The 20134-nt window shown below is 37.0% G+C and overlaps 1 protein-coding gene across 5 annotated transcripts in view; it reads right to left on the bottom strand.

Annotated features, from left to right (window-relative positions):
• Window positions 1-20134, bottom strand: part of LOC116583900 (cullin-4B-like) — a 117061-nt gene that overhangs the window by 59967 nt on the left and 36960 nt on the right. For 4 of the 5 annotated variants that reach the window (XM_032331898.1, XM_032331899.1, XM_032331900.1 and 1 more), the window contains 3 exons: window positions 7473-7665; window positions 6581-6685; window positions 5780-5890 (listed from right to left, as the gene is read on the bottom strand). In XM_032331898.1, coding sequence (XP_032187789.1) covers window positions 5780-5890; window positions 6581-6685; window positions 7473-7665 — 409 coding nt within the window. The remainder of the gene's footprint in view (window positions 1-5779; window positions 5891-6580; window positions 6686-7472; window positions 7666-20134) is intronic. The other variant, XM_032331901.1, reaches the window with a different exon arrangement.

Raw genomic sequence — 20134 nt, 5'->3', positions numbered from 1 at the left:
TAACAATGAAAATACAGAAAGGGAAATTAGAGAATCAATTCCATTTACTATAGTACCAAGAATCCTAAGATACCTGGGAATAAGCCTAACAAAAGTAGTAAAGGATCTGTACTTGAGGAACTACAGAACACTCATGAAAGAAATTGAAGAAGATACAAAAAGATGGAAGACCATTCCGTGCTCTTGCATCGGAAGAATAAACATTTTTATAATGTCGATACTGCCTAGAGCAATCTATACTTTTAATGCCATTCCGATCAAAATTCCACCGGTATTCTTTTTTTTTTTTTTAAAGATTTTATTTATTCATTTGACAGACAGAGATCACAAGTAGGTAGAGAGGCAGGCAGAGAGAGAGAGAGGAAGAAGCAGGCTCCCTGCTGAGCAGAGAGCCCGATGTGGGACTCGATCCCAGGACCCTGAGATCATGACCTGAGCTGAAGGCAGAGGCTTAACCCACTGAGCCACCCAGGCGCCCTCCACCGGTATTCTTCAAAGAGCTGGAGCAAATAATCCAAAAATTTGTATGGAATCAGAAAAGACCCCGAATCACTAAGGAAATGTTGAAAACAAAAATAAAGCTGGGGGCATCACGTTACCTGATTTCAAGCCTTATTACAAAGCTGTGATCACCAAGACAGCATGGTACTGGCATAAAAACAGACACATAGACCAGTGGAACAGAGTAGAGAGGCCAGATATGGACCCTCAACTCTATGGGTAATTAATCTTCGACAAAACAGGAAAAAATATACAGTGGAAAAAAGACAGTCTCTTCAATAAATGGTGCTGGGAAAACTGGACAGCTATATGTAGAAGAATGAAACTCGACCATTCTCTTACACCATACACAAAGATAAACTCAAAATGGATAAAAGACCTCAATGTGAGACAGGAATCCATCAGAATCCTACAGGAGAACATAGGCAGTAATCTCTTCGATATCAGCCACAGCAACTTCTTTCAAGATATGTCTCCAAAGGCAAAGGAAACAAAAGCGAAAATAAACTTCTGGGACTTCATCAAAATCAAAAGCTTCTGCACAGCAAAGGAAACTGTCAAGAAAACAAAGAGGCAACCCACGGAATGGGAGAAGATATTCACAAATGACAGTACAGACAAAAGGTTGATATCCAGGATCTATAATGAACTCCTCAAACTCAACACACACAAAACAGCCAAACATATCAAAAAATGGGCATAAGATATGAACAGACACTTCTCCAATCAAGACATACAAATGGCTATCAGACACATGAAAAAATGTTCATCATCACTATCCCTCAGGGAGATTCAAATTAAAACCACATTGAGATATCACCTCACACCAGTTAGAATGGCCAAAATTAACAAAACAGGAAACAACATGTGTTGTAGAGGATGTGGAGAAAGGGGAACCCTCTTACACTGTTGGTGGGGATGCAAGTTGGTGCAGCCTCTTTGGAGAACAGTGTGGAGATTCCTCAAGAAATTAAAAATAGAACTTCCCTGTGACCCTGCAATTGCACTACTGGGTATTTACCACAAAGATACAGATGTCGTGAAAAGAAGGGCCACCTGTACCCCAATGTTTATAGCAGCAATGTCCACGGTCGCCAAACTGTGGAAAGAAGCAAGATGCCCTTCAATGGACGAATGGATAAGGAACATGTGGTCCGTATACACTATGGAGTATTATGCCTCCATCAGAAAGGATGAATACCCAACTTTTGCAGCAACATGGACAGGACTGGAAGAGACTATGCTGAATGAAATAAGTCAAGCAGAGAGAGTTAATTATCATATGGTCTCACTTATTTGTGGAGCATAACAAATAGCATGGAGGAAAAGGGGTGTTAGAGAGGAGAATGGATTGGGAGAAATTGGAAGGGGGGGTGAACCATGAGAGGTTAAGGACTCCAAAATACAATCTGAGGGGTTTGAAGTGGCGGGGGGGTGGGAGGTTGGGTTACTGGATGGTGGGTATTATGGAGGGCATGGATTGCATTGAGCACTTGGTGTGGTGAAAAAATAATGAATACTGTTTTGCTGAAAATAAATAAATTAATTTATAAAAAAAAAAAAAGAAAGAAAGATATGCAACCTTTTCCAGCAAGGCTCTCATTCAGAATAGAAAGAGAGATTAAAAGTTCATCACACCAAAAACAAGTAAATAATAATAAAGAAATAAAGGAGTTCGTGACCACTAAACAAGCACTGCAGGAAATTGACAGGGGACTCTGAGTGGCAAAAACAAAAACAAACAAAAAGACAGTGAACAAAGCAACAGACTAGAAAGGACCAGAGAACACTACCACAATACCAATTCCATAGATAATACAACAGTACTAAACTCATATTTACTCAATAATTTTTCCAAATGTAAATGGTCTAAATATTCCAATCAACAGACATGAGATATAAGAATGAATTAATTAAAAAAATTTTGCTTCCTACAAGAGAATCATTTTAGACCTAAAGATATCTGAAGATTGAGAGCTAGAGGATGGAAAAACACCTATAATGCTAATGGATGTCAAAAGAAAGCTGAAGTAGCCATCCTATTATCACACTAGATTTTAAAACACACAGTGACAAGATCTGAGGAATGGTACCACATCTTAATTAAGGGTTTTATCTATCAAGAAGATCTAACAATTGTAAATATTTATGCACCCAACATGGAAGCAGCCAAATATGGAAATCAATTAATCACAAACATAAATTCTTGGTTATAAAAACCCTCAAAAATTAGGTTTAGTGGGAGCACACCTCAGCACATACAGCCCAAAATGAACGATCCACAGCTAAGACCATCCTCAATGGGGAAAAACTGATAGCTTTTTCTTCATAGTTAGGAACATGACAAGGATGTCCACTCTGACCACTGTTATTTAAAACAGTGCTAGAAGTTCTAGACACAGAAATCAGACAACAAAAAGAAATAAAAGGCATCCAAATCAGCAAGGAATTAAGTCAAATTTTTGCTCTTCTCAGACCACATGATGCTCTATTTAGAAATCCCAAAAGACTACACCCGAATGTTGGTAGAACTGATACATAAATTCAATAAAGTCTCAGGGTACAATATCAACATACAGAAATCTGTTTTATTTCTATACAGCAAAAATGAAGCAGCAGAGAAATAAAGGAATCAATGCCATTTACAACTGCACCAAAAAGAAGATACCTAGAAACAAAACTAAAGAGGTAAAAGGTCTGCTCTCCAAACACTACAGAACACTGATGAAAGAAACTGAGGACAGAAGACACTTTTCCGTGTCTTCTATGTTCATGGACTGGAAGAACACCGTTAATATGTCTATACTACCCAAAGCCATCTACACATTCAAAGCAATCCCTATCAAAGTAACAAAATGTTTTGCTTTTTTTTTTTTCCACAGAGCTAGAACAAACTATCCTAAAACATGAGTGGAACCACAAAATATCCCAAATAACCAATATAACACAGAAAAGGAAAGTCAAAACTGGAGGCATCATTACTCCAGACTTCAAGGTCTATCACAAAGCCATGATCATCAAGACGATATGATACTGGCACAAAAACAAACACATAGAGCAATGGAACAGAAGAAACAAACCAAAATGGACCCACAACAATCTGATCAACTAATCTTCAACAAAGCAAGAAAGAATATCCAATGGAAAAAATATACATTTAACAAATGGTGTTGGGAAAATTGGACATCCACAGTGTCCAGAGTACACTGTGTCACTTTCTTACACCATACACAGAGATAAGCTCATGGAACAGAATAGAAAACCCAGAGTGGACCCACAGAGATCTGGTCAACTAGTCTTCAACAAAGCAGGAAAGAATATTCAATGAAAAAAGACAGTGTCTTCAACAAATGGTCTTGGGGAAACTGGAGAGCCACATGCAGAAGAATGAAACTGAACCATTCTCTTATACCATACATGATGATAAACTCAAAATATATGAGAGACCTCAGTGTGAGACAGGAATCCATCAAAATCCTAGAGGAGAATGCAGGCAGCATCCTCTTCAACATCAACTTAATTTCTTACCAGACACATCACCAGAGCCAAGGAAAGCAGAAGAAAAAATGAACTTTCTGGACTTCATCAATATAAAAAGCTTCCGCACAGCAAAGGAAACAAATCTAAAGACTTTTTTTTTTTAATTTTTAATTTTTTTTTTAAGATTTTATTTATTTATTTGACAGAGAGAAATTACAAGTACACTGAGAGGCAGGCAGAGAGAGAGAGAGAAGGAAGCAGGCTCCCTGCTGAGCAGAGAGCCCGACGTGGGACTCGATCCCAGGACGCTGAGATCATGACCTGAGCCGAAGGCAGCGGCTTAACCCACTGAGCCACCCAGGCGCCCAAGGAAACAAATCTAAAAGACAATCTACAGAATGGGAGATGATATTTTAAAATGCCATAGCTTACAAATGGTTAGTATTCAAAATCCATAAAGAACTTATAAAACTCAACAACCAAAAAAAACCTGATAATCCAGTTAAGAAATGAGCAGAAGATCTGAACAGACAATTTTCCAAAGAAGTCTTACAGATAGCTAACCGACACGTGTAAAGATGCTCAACATCACTCATCATCAGGGAAAGAGAAATCAAAACTACAATGAGATACCACCTCACACTTTTCATATTGTCAAAAATTAACAACATTGGAAATAACATATTGGTGAGTATGTGGAGAAAGGGGAACCATCTTACAGTCTTGGTGGGAATGCAAACTGGTGCAGCCACTCTGGAAAACAGTATGGAGTTTCCCCAGAATTGCTCAACAGTATGGAGTTTCCCCAGAATTGACATAAAAACACAGATTCAAATGGGTTATATACAACCTGACGTTTACAGTCACATTACCAACAACAGCTAATGGAATTGTGGAATTTAAGAAACAGAAGAGATGAACATAAGGGAAAAGAGAGACAAATCATAAAACGGAGTTTTAACTCTAGAAAACTGATGGTTTCCAGAGGGGAGATGGGTATGAGGATATATTAAATGGGTGTTGGGAAATAAGAAGAGCACTTCCTGTGATGATCACTTAGTGCTGTATATAAGTGATGAGTCAATAAATTCTACTCTTGAAAAATGTATTACCCTGCATGTTACTTCACTAGAATTAAAAAAAAAAAGGGTTGAAAGAAAAGAAAGAAATTAATGAGAGCTTCTAATGTTGTTTCAAACTCTTCAATAATTCTTCTGCTTGTAGGATATAAAACAGTATCACAGACAAAGTCTACAAGGTCAAGCAAAATCTGATTGTAGTTAACTTCTTAGTTCAGTTTTTAGGACAGCTGCCATATGTTCGTCCTCTTTGATTATTCTGACTTCCCAGCTGTTCAAACTGTAGCATTAACTATACCTCTGCCTTCATTATCAGAATTTCTGAATTTTCATATCTCATTTCAATTATGCTTCCCTAAGAAACTGTCTTCAATTTCCTGAGTAGGTAAAGCCTTCATTCTTCTCTCACTCTTGCTCTCTCTCTCTTTTTTAAACTTTTATTTGCTACTGATCCCAGCTTACATGTACGAAGTTTAGCCAATATACTAAATTTGTAAATATAAAATTAAAATATTTCTCCTGTGGGATCACAAAGATGAGAAAGCTGCAAAATATATGCACATATTTGAATGATCATATTAATGCAGTAGCTCTGAAGGTACTAAGTAAACTGATATGTAAAACAAAGTGATACACAGAGATGAAGTCATTGTTTTCCATGCAGATTCATGAACCCCCAAAATGACTGCAATAAACACTAAATATGCCAAGATATATACCTTGTTTAAGTTTAGACAGCATTGATTTTTCAGCATCCACTGAAGCACTCTTGCCAAGTAAAAGACGTTTGGCTAAATCTTTTTTGTAGAAGGCTTCAAAAATATCTTTCCCTGTAATATTTAAAGAAAAATACCTCAATGCAGACTTGGAAAATACAAAATGATAATACCAGATGCCAATTAAATGACATATTATAAACAATAATATCTGAGAAGCATGTAAATAACAGCAAAAACAAGTGGTCACATTACCAGATTGCATTTATATGAAATATCTCAAAGTACATAAAATTATTTGGAACAGTCAAATTTTGGTTGCCAGAAGATGAAGGCAAGAAGAAAATGACAAGTGATTGCTTAATTTGTAGGAAGTTTATGACTAAAAAGTTTCAAACTAAGTAATTGTGATGTCTGTCCAACACTGTGAACATACTTGCTGTCACTGAATTTAAAAAATTTTTTTAAGTTATCACTTTTACCACCATAAAAAAATTATTTGAATTCAGTTTCTATTGGGATCTGCATATTAACTTCTTTATATTTTTCCACAAATGTTATTGTTGCTTTAAACATTTATTTATTTTTTAAAAGATTTTATATATTTGAGAGAGAGAGAGAGAGAGAGCATGAGCAGGGGGAGAGGGAGACACCGACACTGCACTGAGCAGAAAGTCCTATGTGAGGCTTGATCCCAGGACCCTGGGATTGTGATCCAAGCTGAAGGCAATCAATTAACCAACTGAGCAACCCAGGTCTAGTGTTTTAAATTTTTAAATAGCCAGTTTAAACCAAACTACTCACCATTAATGAACCTAAATAAAATTATTACTTTATCTAATAATTCTTCAAGTTCTTCATCTGTAGCTTCTTTGTTACCTGCACGGAGTTTTGAATCCACGTACTTTGCTAAAATGTAAAACATAATTTTCTAAGCAATGTCATATTTCCAAATATATACTATAAACAAAAAACATTTCTTCAAATAAATACTTTCCTCCTGAGCCACATGCATCAATTTTCATAAAACAGAAAGTGGATAAATGAACTGATGGATAGAAGAATGGAAGGAAAATAAAAGAAAAAATAAATGCCTTTAATATTTCTATAACCTCCATGTCCAAATGTTATAAGTCATTTCTTCCATCCCTTGCTCCCAATCTCTTTTAAAATCCCCCCAAATTGTAAGATATTATATAAAATTGAGATATGTCAACCCCCAAATCTTAAAGAGTTACTAAGTGTTAAATATATTCATTTTAAGGAACAAAAGAATATCAATTTGGTATTTTGTTTCAACTTTCAGAAAGTATGTCAATAAAAAGAAATAACTTAAAATATAAAACCATTAAGTTTTGTGGGAGTAAGGAAACCTTTCCCTTACTTTAAAAAATATGAACAAGAAAAAGAAGTGGGCCTATCTATAATTTTTTAGTTTCATCTACTGATTTTTTTAAAAAATGCTAAATTTATAATAAGCTAAAGTGTCAGAAGTTTCTAAAGTGCTGGATTTCTATTAGTTAAACAAAGGAACAATGTCTTGTGTACACTAAACTTGAGAGAAATAGTTTATTAAAATCACTGATAATCTTGCAATGTTATGATAAATTAGAAGATCAAACTGAATTCTTATAATGTAACTTAAAATAGATGAAATAAAAAATAAAATACATATTCATAAAATTGAAAACCATACCTAGAAGCTCAGCTGGCTTGTTAGGTCTTTTATTTATAAATGTTTCAAAAGCATCTTTCATAGCAACAATAAACTTTTCATTCTTCAGAAAAGATGTTTCAATAATAAAATCAATCTTATCTTTAAAATTCAGAAGTTCTTGCACCATTGTCTTATCTTTCACAGGATTAGTCATTATGCTGTTACCAAATTTCTGAAAAATACAATTACCTTATTATTATTACACAGCAGGTAAAACACCATTGAAAATTTAACTTCATTATAAGAAAATCTCAGAATAGCAAATAGGCAGAAAACATCTAAAGAAAAAAGTATTGCTAGATAAAGAGAAGATACTCTGGAAATTAAGCCAATAGAAATAAATGTAAACTAAATGATTCTCTGAGTAGAAGACTATCGAGAAACATGTCAGAAATGGAAGTCTATGATGCCTAAACAATAAATCAGAAAAAAAGGATAGGTATATTAGACTCACAGGAATAAACAGACGAAAAGTATCTGAAGAAGAAGAAAGTGGAAGGCCTTAGTACAGAAGGGCTTAGTTCATGTCTGTATATTAATGAAATGATTAAGCTACCAAAACTTGTCAGTATCAATTTTTCAGAATGCTGGAATACAATCACAAACCTACAAAGACCAGGGTGATACATAATGAAGAAAGGAGGTCTGAAATACAATATTAAGACAGCAACCTATTATCTCCCTTTCAACAGCTTAAATGGTCTTAAAAGCAAAAAGAGAGAAGAAACTCATCATGTACAATATTCACTAATAAACCCATTCAAAGGTATGAAAGTCAAAAGGCAACAGGATAACATATTTTGAGTACTGGGGAAAAAATGTCACTAAAAATTCTATATCCAGAAAAAGCATTCTTTCACAGTGTAGAAAAACTGGGAATATATGAGATAGATAAATACTGAGATAGTTCTCTGCTTGTAGACCTGCCCCACAAAAAAACACCAAAGCAAAGAGACAGATCAAGATGGCATAGGAGTAGCTGAGCTTAGTTTCCTCTGGCTCCAGGAATTCAGTTGGATAGCTATGAAATCATTCTGAACACCTGTGAAATCTATCAGAGGTCTAAAAAAAGAACTGCTACAATTCTACAAATGGAAAAGTGACCACTTTCTGCAAGGTAGGATGTGTGAAGAAATGAATCCAAGGCAATATATGAGAACATTGACCTTGGAGTAAGGGAGCCTCCATAAGATACCTACTGCAAGATGACAGAGGAGTGGATCAAAAAATCCAAACTTTTAGAAGTCTGCTCCAATGAGGGATGTCCCTGCCTGAAAGGTGTTTGCACGGCAAAGTGGTGCAGAATCCCGCGTGGGACAGTGTGGTCTCAGGATTCCAGGAGTCACAGAAAAACCAGAGGAGGGGTTCTGCCTGAGTGTGGCAGAACTCCCAGGCATTAGAGCAGGGAACGTGGCTGCAATTAGTGCATCCAGGAATGGGCCCTTAGCTCAGAGTACCATATACCTTGAACCACAGGACGTCTGGTGACTGCTCTCTAAGCAGGGGCCCAAAAAGCAGAAGAACTACAGGGAAGACCCCCTCCCCCAAATTTTCTTCCCCTGAAACAGTGACACGGGTGTGTGCTGCAGGAATTGGCAGGGTTTGGAGACTCGAATCAGGGTCCTGTGCCTAAGGTAGAAACACTTGCTCACAGACTGGGTGAGCATGGAGTGCGGATGGAGACCAGGAAGACAGGTGTGACTGACTGCTTTTTCCTGAGGGTTCATTGAAGAGTGGGGCCCCTAGCTTTCTGCTCTGGAGACAAAGATTGGGAGGCTGCCATTTTCATCCTTATCCTCTAAAGCTGTGGAGAAAGCCTATAGGAACAAAAGTCACATAGAGTAATCCAGAGCTACTTAGCCTGGCTTCCTGGCAAGGGGTATGCAATTCCGCCCCAGGCAGAGACACTTGAGAATCCACACAGCAGTCCCCTAACCCAGAAGATCAGCAAGAACATCCCACTAAGACCAAGTCAGCTGATCACACAGAACTACAAACTCAAGTGCTAAGGGAAAATAGTATACAGAATTCACAGCTTCTTCCCCACAATTCTTTAGTCTTCCAGTTTTTTTTTTTCCGCTTTCATATTCAACCAATTTTTTAGTTTATCAACTCATTCTTTTAATTTTCATTTTTACAGTTACATTCTGTCCTCTCATTTGGTGTGTGGCTGTGTTTGTACATATATATAGAAGAATTTATTTTTTTAATTAAATTTTCTTTTTGCAGTGGTCCAAGATTCAATAGCCTTTTCTTTCTTTACAATTTTGGGATAAAGTCTCTTCGAAAAATAAATAAATAAATAAATAGATTAATTAATTAAATAAACCAAGAATCTAGTGTATGGATCTGTGCTCTTCAACCGTCTGATCATATTCTTTTTTTCCTCACCATTTCTTTTTTTTTTTTCCTATTAAAGCCATTTTAAATTTTCATTGTTACACTTTGGTTCTATCTTTCAAATTTTATTCCATGTACAGTTTTCTTTCTTTAAGATTTTGAGATATAGTTTCTTCATTTAACAAACCAACCAAAATACAATCAAGATCTAGCATATTGCTCTGTTTTGTTTACCTATTTACACTTCTATTTTTTTCCTTTTCTTTTTTTTTTTTGAGTGTATCTTTATGTATGGTTCTTTTTATTTTATTTTTCATTTTCAGAGTTACAGTCTATGCAATTCATTAAATTTTATTTTTGCATATATATTTTTCTTTATCCACAATTTTGAGATCTAGTTTTCTAACAGATCAACCTACACACAGGATCCAATGTATTGCTCTGTTCTGTTTTCCTGCCTAATTATATTCTCTTTCTTTTTAAAAATCTTTTTTTTCCTTTGGTGGCAAAGATTTTTTTCCTTTGGTGGCAAAACTCCTCTGAGTTACAAAGTGTATATTTCTCTGAGATCTTCTTGTTTCTTCAGTATTTTTCTCTCTCTTTCATCTATTCTTCTCTGGCCAGAAAAACAAAATTTAAAAACTCGGCACTAAAAAGAGAACAAGAAGTACTGACTGCCAAGGACCTATTCAGAATAGAAATAAGATGTCGAAACCAGAGTTTAGAATAATGATTAAAAAAGATACTAGCTGGGCTTTTAAAAAGCATAGAAGACACTAGAGAATAAATTTCTGGAGAAATAAAATAACTGAAATCTAATTAAGTCAAAATTGAAAAGGCTATTAATGAGATGCAATTAAAATATGGAGACTCTAATTGCTAGAATATGTGACACAGAAGACAGAATTAGTGACTGCTCTGATTCTTGAAAAGACTAAAGACATGCAGAACACTGTCAGTGAACAAAAGCTCAAAAAAACAGTTTCCATTGAACCCACCCCTACCTCAACAGGGGGCAGGGCAACACTGTCCAAGTAGGGTTCCTTAGGAACAGCCCAGCAGGTTCTTCACCTAGAGGACAGGCTTTTTGGGCCCCTGCTTAGAGAGCAGTCACCAGACGTCTTGTGGTTCAAGGTATATGGTACTCTGAGCTAAGAGCCCACTCCTGGATGCACTAATTGCAGCCAGGTTCCCTGCTCTGATGCCTGGGAGTTCTGCCACACTCAGGCACCCCTCCTCTGGTTTTTCTGATCTCAGGAATGGGTCACGTTCTAGATCTTTTGCTTCTAAAACCACAAGCCGCCCCTGTTTTGTGCATGTGCCCCTGTAGCTCTTGGATCCTACCTGGGGTTGCACTAAAGTCCTTTTCCTGTCAATACAGTTGGGAGTCTATGCCTGGTCTCCAGTGTCGGGTGCTTTTATACTCTAGTGTTTTGTCATCTTCCCAGCTCCAGCTTATGCTGTCTCCCTCCCCCTTTTGTTTATCTTCTGATATTTCACGGCAAATTCATGACTTTAGACTTCATTCCTTGTGACTCCTGGAGTTTTTGTTCTTACATCTCAGACTGATTTTGTGCGTGTTCAGAATGATTTGGTCAATAGCCAGCTAAAACCAGGGGACAGGCTGAAATAGGGTTTCCTATTCCTCTGCCATCTTGTCTCCCAAAGTTTCTTGAATTGTTTCATTTCACAGTATCTCTTATGTCTTGAATTCTTCCCTTGTTATCCACTAGTGGTTTATATCTCTTTTTCTTTGCTTCTTTATCCTTAATCAATGGTAAGATGACAGAAAGAAAGGCAGCTGTAGAGGCTGGAATAAACAGATAAAAGGAGCTGAGAACAGACTTTGAGACCATGAGAACATTTACCATGAAATGTTCCAATGTCAGAATTATTGACATCCCCTGAGGGGGTGAAGAGAGAGAAAGGACTAGAAGATATATTTGAGCAAACTGTAGTGAAGCACTTCCCTAACCTGGAGGAGTAAACAATATCCTTGTCCAAGAGGCAGAAAGGGCCCCTACCAAGATCAACAAGAACAGACCAACATCCTGGCATATAATAGTAAACATTCCAAATCTTAGATCCAAGAAAGCTATCCTAAGAGCAGCTATGGTGAAGAGATTTCATAGGTACAGAGGGAGGAACATCAGAATAATATCAGACTTAGTCAGAGACCTGGGAAGTCAGAAATGGCTGGCAAGACAGAGAGAGGTATAAAATGAGAAGAATAGGCAGACAAGGATACTTCATCCAGCAAGGCTGTCATTCTGAATGGATAGAGAGAACAGGAACTTTCAGGACTGGAATCAACTGAAAGAATATGTAACCACCAAGCTAGCTCCCCTGTAAGAACTATTGCGGGGATTGTATGAAAGAAAAGTGACCCCAAGAGCAATGTAGAAAATCCATAGAAACAGGGACTTCACATGGAATATAATGGCACTAAAATGATATCTTTAAATAGAAAATCTGAAGTGAAGGGCCTAAATGTTCCTATGAAATGGCACAGGGTAAAGACCAGATAGAAGGACATGACTCAACCAAATGCTGTCTACAAGAGACTCCTTCTGAACATAAAGATATTTCTGGTCTGAAAGTGAGAGAATGGAGAACCACTTATCATGCCAATGGAACTCAAAGAAAGCTGGAGTAATAATCCTCTCATATCAGACAAATTAAAGTTTAGGCTAAACACTGTAGTAAGATATGCAGAGGGACACTATATCATACTTAAAGGGTTTATCCAACAGGAAGAACTAACAATTGTTAAATATGTATGCCCCAACATAAGAAATATATAAGCCAGCTGTTAACCAAAATAATGAACCACATTGATAATAATAGTAGGAGACTTCAACTCCACTCATAACAATGGACAGATCTTCTAAGCAGAGATCAGCAAAGAAACAAGAGCTCTGAAGGACACTCTGGACAAGATGGATTTCATAGATCTATACAAAACATTCCAACCTGAAACACAGAATACTCATTCTTCTCAAACAAACATGGACCTTTCTCCAGAACAGACCATATACTGGGTCAGAAATAAGGTCTCAACTGGTACCAAAAGACTGAGATTATTCCTTACATATTTTTGGACCACAAAAGATTAAACCTACAATTCAATCTTTGTCTCTCTCTCTCTCTCTCTCTCACACACACACACACACACACACACACGGAAGGAATTCAAACACTTGGAGGTGAAAGATCATCCTGCTTAGGAATGACTGAATCAACCAGGAAACTGAAGTACTAGACCAGACATAGACTCAAGTTCTGAAGAAGAACTTAAACAATTCATGGAAACAAATGAGAATGAAAACAGATCATTCCCAAACCCATGAGATACTGAAAAGGTAGTCCTAAAAGGAAAAAACATAGCCATCCAAGCCTCACTCAAAAATCTAGGAAAATCCCCAAATCACAAACTAACCTTACACGTAATGGCTGGAGAAAGAACATAAAATAAAACTAAACCAAGCAGGAGAAGAGAAATAATACAGATTTGAACAGAGATCAATGAAATAGAAACAAGAAAAACAGTGGAACAGGTCAATGAAACTAGAAGTTGGTTCTTTGAAATAACTGATAATATAGATACACCTCTGGCCAGGGAATTTATAAACTACCAAGACTGAAACATGAAGAAACAGACAATCCAAATAGACAAACAGTAACAAAACTGAAGCAGTAATCAAAAAGCTCCCAAAATACAAGAGTCCAGGGATAGATGGCTTCCCAGGTGAATTCTACCAAACACTTACAGAAGAAATCATAACTATTCTTCTGAAGCTGTTTCAAAAAATAGGAGCAGAAGGAAAACTTCCGAACTCGTTCTATGAGGCCAGCATTATCCTGATCCCAAAAACAATCAAAGACTCCATCAAAAAGGAGAATTATAGACCGATATCCCTGATGAACAAGGATGCCAAAATACTCAACAAGATCCTAGCCAAAAGGATCCAACAGTACAGTGAAAAGATTATCCATCATGACCAGGTGGGACTTATTCCTGGGAGGCAAGCGTGGTTTGACATTTGCAAATCAATCAGTGTGACAGACCACATTAATAAAAGAAAAGAGAAGAACCATATAATCATCTGCATGCAGAAGCAGCATTTAAAAAAAAATACAGCACCCTTCTCTCATTAAAACTTTTCAGTTTTAATATATGGTATCATGGATATGATGGAATATCATAGTATAGTATCATGAATAAAGGAACTATTTCTCAATTTCATAAAAGTCGTCTATGAAAAGCTCACAGTAAATATCATTCTCAATGGGGAAAAGCCCTAAGCTTTTTTAGATTAGGAACACAAGGATGCCCACTCTCACCACAATGTTCAACATAGTACTAGAAGTCCTAGCATCAGCAATCAGACAACAAAAAGAAATAAAATGCATTCACATAGGCAAAGTCAAACTCTCTCTCTTCACAGATGACATGATACTTTATGTGGAAAACCCAAAGACTGCACACCAAAATTACTAAACTCATACAGCAGTTCAGTAATGTGGCAGGATACAAAGTCACTACACAGAAATCAGCTGCATTTCTATACACTAACAATGTAACTGTGGAAAAAGAAATTGGAGAACCTACTCCACTTAAAATAGCAACAAAAATCACAAGATACCTAGTAATGAACCTAACTAATGCAGTAAAGGATCTATATTCTAGAAACTGCAAAACACTTATGAAAGAAATTGAGGAAGAAACAAAGAGAGGAGAAAAGTTCCATGCTCAAGGACTGGATAAACAAACACTGATAGTGTCTAGATGCCCAGGGCAATCTACACTTTCAAGGCCATCCCTATTAAAATACCACTGGCATTTTTGAAAGACCTGGAACAAACAATCCTAAAATTTCTATGCCACCAGAAAAGATCCCAAATCACCAAGGAAACATTAAATAAGAAAAACAAAGCTGGGGGCATCACACTGCCTGATTTCATGCTGTATTACAAAGATGTGGTCACCAACAATCCACGGTGCAGGCACAAAAACAGATACATAGATCAATGGAAGAGAATAGAGAGCCCAGATATGGACCCTCAACTCTCTGGTCAACTAATCTTCAACAAATCAGGAAAAATTTTCCACCAGAAAGAAAAGTATTTCTTCAAAAAATGGTGCTGGGAAAATTGAACAGCTACATACATAAGAATAAAATTCAACTATTCTCTTAGAACATATACAAACATAAAATCAAAATGGGTGAAAGACCTCAAAGTGATACATGAATCTATCCGAACCGTTGAGAAGAACACAAATACCAACCTCTTCAACATTAGCTACAGAACCTTCTTTCAAGACACATCTCCAAAGGCAAGGGAAACAAAAGCAAAAATGAACTGTTGGAAAGGGACTTCATCATAATAAAAAGCTTCTGCACAACAATGGAAAAGGTCAACAAAACAAAGAGGCCACACACAGAATGGGAGAACACAGCAGCAAATGACATTACAGATAAAGGGCTGGTATCCAAGATCTACCAAGAGCTTCTCAAACTCAACACCTAAAATACAAATAATCCAGTCAAAAAATGGGCCAAAGACATGAATATATACTTCTCCAAAGAAGACATACAAATAGCTAACAGGCAACACATGAAAAAAATGGTCACCATCATTTGCCATCAGAAAAATTCAAATCAAAACCACATTCATAACCACCTTACATTAGTTAGAATGGCAAAAATTAATAAGGCAGGGAATAATAAGCAATCAGTGAGGACGTGGAGAAAGAGGAACCCTCTTACACTGTTGGTGGTAATAGCAGTTGGTACAGCCAATTTGGAAAACAGTATGAAGTTTCTTCAAAAAGTCAAAAATAGAACGATCCTATGACCCAGAAATTGCAACACTGAGTATTTAGCACAAAGACTGAGATACAGAGAAAAGAAGGGCCACACACACCACAATGTTCAGCAGCAGCAATGCTCACAATAGCCAAACTGTGGAAGGAGCTAAGATGCCCTTCAACAGATGAATGGATAAAAAAGATGGTTCACATATACAATGGAATATCACTCAGCTCTCAGGATGAATACCCAGTATTTGCATTGACATGGATGGAACCAGAGGGAACCATGCTAAGTGAAATAAGTCAAGCAGAGAAAAACAATTTCGTATATTTTCACTCACCTGTGGAACATAAGGAATGCAAGGAGGACAATAGGGGAAGGAAGGGGACAATGAGGGGGGGGAAGTCACAGTGCAAGACAAACCATAAGAGACTATGAATTCTGGGAAAAAATCTGAGGGTTTCCCAGGGGAGAGGAGTGGGATGATGGGTTACCCAAGGAGGAGTATTAAGGAGAGCACGTGTTTTAATGAGTACCATGTATTTATATGCAAATCACTGAACCATACATTAAAAACCAATGATGTATTGTATGGGGACAAATACAATAAAAAAAAGAAAAGGAAAAATTGGGATTCCAGGGGAAAAGGAAAGAGAGAATGGGACAAAAGTTATTAGGCAGCAAATTATAGTGAAGAATGTCCCTCATCTAGGGAAGGAAAGTGTCACTCAAGTCCAGGAGGTACAAAGAACTCCCTTCAAAATCAATAAAAATATGTCAACACCTCCACATCTAATAGTGAAACTTGCCAATTTCAGAAACAAAGAGAAAATCTTGAAACTCCAGACAAGAGGTCCTTAACCTACAAGGGTAAAACATTAGGCTGACAGAAGACACATCCAGACAGACCTGGCAAGCCAGAAAGACCTATCATTATATATTCAGCATGCTAAATAGAAAATATGCAACCAAATATAGTATATACAGCTAGGCTCTCATTCAAAATAGGAGACACAGAAACTACATGAAAGTAAAAAAAAAAAAAAAAAAAAACTAAAACCTTCCAGAACAAACAGAAACTAAAAAAACTGGTGATCATTAACCCAGTCACCCAAGAAACACTAAAGGGGATCCTTTAAGAGACCACACCTATGGGGCACAGGAAAGGCAGTCCTATGGGGGAAATACAGAGCCATACAAGCCTCCAGTGGAAATAAAATATCCAGAGGAAAAAAGACAGTCTCTTCAATAAATGGTGCTGGGAAGATTGGACAACTATGGGTAGAAGAATAAAACTTGACCATTCTCTTATACCATACCCAAAGATAAACTCGAAATGGATGAAAGACCTCAACATGAGGCAGGAACCTATCAAGATCCTAGAGGAGAACATAGGCAATAACCTCTTTGACATCGACAATAGCAAACTATTTCAAGATATGTCTCCAAAGGCAAAGGAAACAAAAGTGAAAACAAACTTGAAACAAAAGTGAAAACAAACTTTTGGGACTTCATCAAGATCAAAAGCTTCTGCACAACAAAGAAAACAGTCAACAAAACAGAGAAGCAATCCATGGAATGGGGGAAGATACTCACAAATGACACTAAAGACAAAGGGTAGTATTCGAGATCTATAAGAACTTCTCCAACTCAACACCAAAAAAAAAAAAAAAAAAAAATACACTCAAATAGACATGAACAGACACTTCTCCAGAGAAGATATACAGAAGGCTAACAGACACATGAAAAAATGTTCATAATCATTAACCATCAGGGAAATTCAAATCCACTTTACACCAGTTAGAATGGCAAAAATTGAGAAGGCAAGAAACAAGTGTCGGAGAGGATGTGGATAAAGGGGAACTCTCTTATACTGTTGGTGGGAATGCAAGTTGGTGCAGCCACTTTGGAAAACAGTGTGGATATTCCTTAAGAAATTAAAAATAAAGCTTCCCTATGACCCTGCAATTGCACTGCTAGGTGCATTTACCCAAAGACACAGATGTAGTGAAAAGAAGGGCACCTGTACCCCAATGTTCAAAGCAGCAATGGCCGCATTCACCAAACTGTGGAAAGGGCCAAGATGCCCTTCAACAGACGAATGGATAAAGAAGATATGGTCCATATACACAATGGAGTACTATGCCTTCATCAGAAGGAATGAACACCCAACTTTTGTATCCACATGACAGCACTGGAAGAGATAATGCTGAATGAAGTAAGTCAAGTAGAGAGAGTCAATTATCATAGGGTCTCACTTGTGGAGCATAAGGAATAACAAAGAGGATACTGGGAGATGGAGAGGAGAAGTGAGTGGGGGAAATAGGAGGAGAAGACAAACCATGAGAGTCTGTGGACTCTGAGAAACAAACTGAAGTTTTTGAAGGGGAGAGGAGTGGTGGGTTGGGTGAGCCTGGTGGTGGGTATTATGGAGGGCACATATTGCATAGAAAGAACACTAGGGGTGGTGCCTATATAATGAATTCTGGAGCACTGAAAAGAAATAAAGTAAAGTAAAATGAAAAAAAAAGAAAAAGAAAAGAAACGACACCACAAACTGAAATAGACCAGAAAGAAATAGAGATAATATACGGAAATGGACTTTAAACATAATAGAAAGACATCAAAAACATAACCTTCAATAGTTAGCCTAAATGTAAATGAGCTAAATGTGCAAATCAAAACAGATAGGATAAACAAGCAAGACCCATCAATATGCTGTCTGTGAGAGACTCATTTTATTTTTTAAAAATATTTTACTTACTTATTTATTTATTTGTCAGAGAGAGAGGGAGGGAGAACACAAGCAGGCAGAGTGGCAGGCAGAGGCAGAGAGAGAAGCAAGGAGCCCGATGTGGGACTCGATCCCAGGACCCTGGGATCATGACCTGAGCTGAAGGCAGCAGTTTAACTAACTGAGCCACCCAGGCGTCCTGAGACTCATTTTAAACCCAAAAATACCTCCAGACTGAACATGAAGGGTTGGAGGATCATTTACATGCAAATGGACATAAAAGAAAGCTGGACTGCCATATTCATGTCAGACAAATTAGATTTTAAACCAAAGACTATAAAATAAAATGAGGAAGAACACTATATCACAATTAAAGGGCCTATCCAACAAGAAGATATAACAATTGTAAATATTTACATCCCTAAAATGGTAACAGCCAATTATATAAACCAATTAATAACCAATTAAAGAAACACATTAGTAATAATACAATAATTAGAGGGGACTTCAACATTCCACTTACTGCAATGGACAGAGCACCTAAGCAAAATATCAAGAAGGAAGTAAGGGCTTTGAACCAGGGATCTGACACATAGAACCAGATGGACTTCACAAATATATACAGAACATTTCATCCTAAAGCAACAGAATATACATTCTTCTTGAATGCATTTGGAATAGTCTCCAGTATAGATCATATAGAGGTCACATCTCAGATCTCAATCAGTACCAAAAGATTGGAATATTTCTTTCAGAATATTTCTTTCTGAATATTTTCAGATCACAATCCCTAGAAACCTGAACTCAATCACAAGAAGAAATTTGGTAAGAACTCAAATACATTGAGGCTACAGAGCATTCCACTACAGAATAAATAAGTCAACCAGGAAATTAAGGGAAGAATTAAACTAATTCACAGAAACAAATGAAAATGATAACAACTTATCAAACCCCTTGAAATTCAGCAGAAGCAGTCCTAAGAGGGAAGTTTATAGTAACACAAGCCTTCCTCAAGAAACAAGAAAGGGGGCGCCTGGGTGGCTCAGTTGGTTAAGCGACTGCCTTCGGCTCAGGTCATGATCCTGGAGTCATAGGATCGAGTCCCACATTAGGATCCCTGCTCAGCAGGGAGTCTGCTTCTCCCACTGACCTCTCTCCTCCCATGCTCTCTCTCTCTCAAATAAATAAATAAAATCTTAAAAAAAAAAAAAGAAAGAAAGAAAGGTCTCAATACACAAGCTAAACTTCTAGCAGGAGAAGAATAATAATAAAGACGAGAGCAGAAAGCAATGAAATGAAAATGAAAAGTATGGTAGAATAGATCAATGAAATTATCCGTTCATAAGATTGATAGACACCCCCCTAGCCATACTTAACAAAAAGAATTGAGAAAGAATTTAAAGAAACAAAATCAGTAATGAAAAAGGAGCGATCTCAATCAACACCAAAGAAACACAATTAGAAAAGAATATTATGACAACCCTATGCCAACAAATTAGGCAATGTGGAAGAAATGGATGCATTCCTAAAAACACACAAACTACTAAAACCAAAACAGGAGAAACAGAAAACCTGAACAGACCCATAACAAGGAAATTGAAGCAGGAATCAAAAATCTCCCAACAAATAAGAATGCAGGGCCAGATGGCTTCTCAGGGGGATCTACCAAATTATTAAAAAAGAGTCAATGACTATTCTTCTAAGGCTATTTCAAAAAATAGAAATGGAGGAGGAGGGGCAAGATGGCAGAG

This window comes from Mustela erminea, chromosome Y (genome assembly GCF_009829155.1).
Source record: "Mustela erminea isolate mMusErm1 chromosome Y, mMusErm1.Pri, whole genome shotgun sequence".
NCBI classification, from domain to species: domain Eukaryota; kingdom Metazoa; phylum Chordata; class Mammalia; order Carnivora; family Mustelidae; genus Mustela; species Mustela erminea.
Note: the sequence above shows the minus strand (reverse complement) of the source record. Positions and strands in the feature narration are given on the sequence as shown.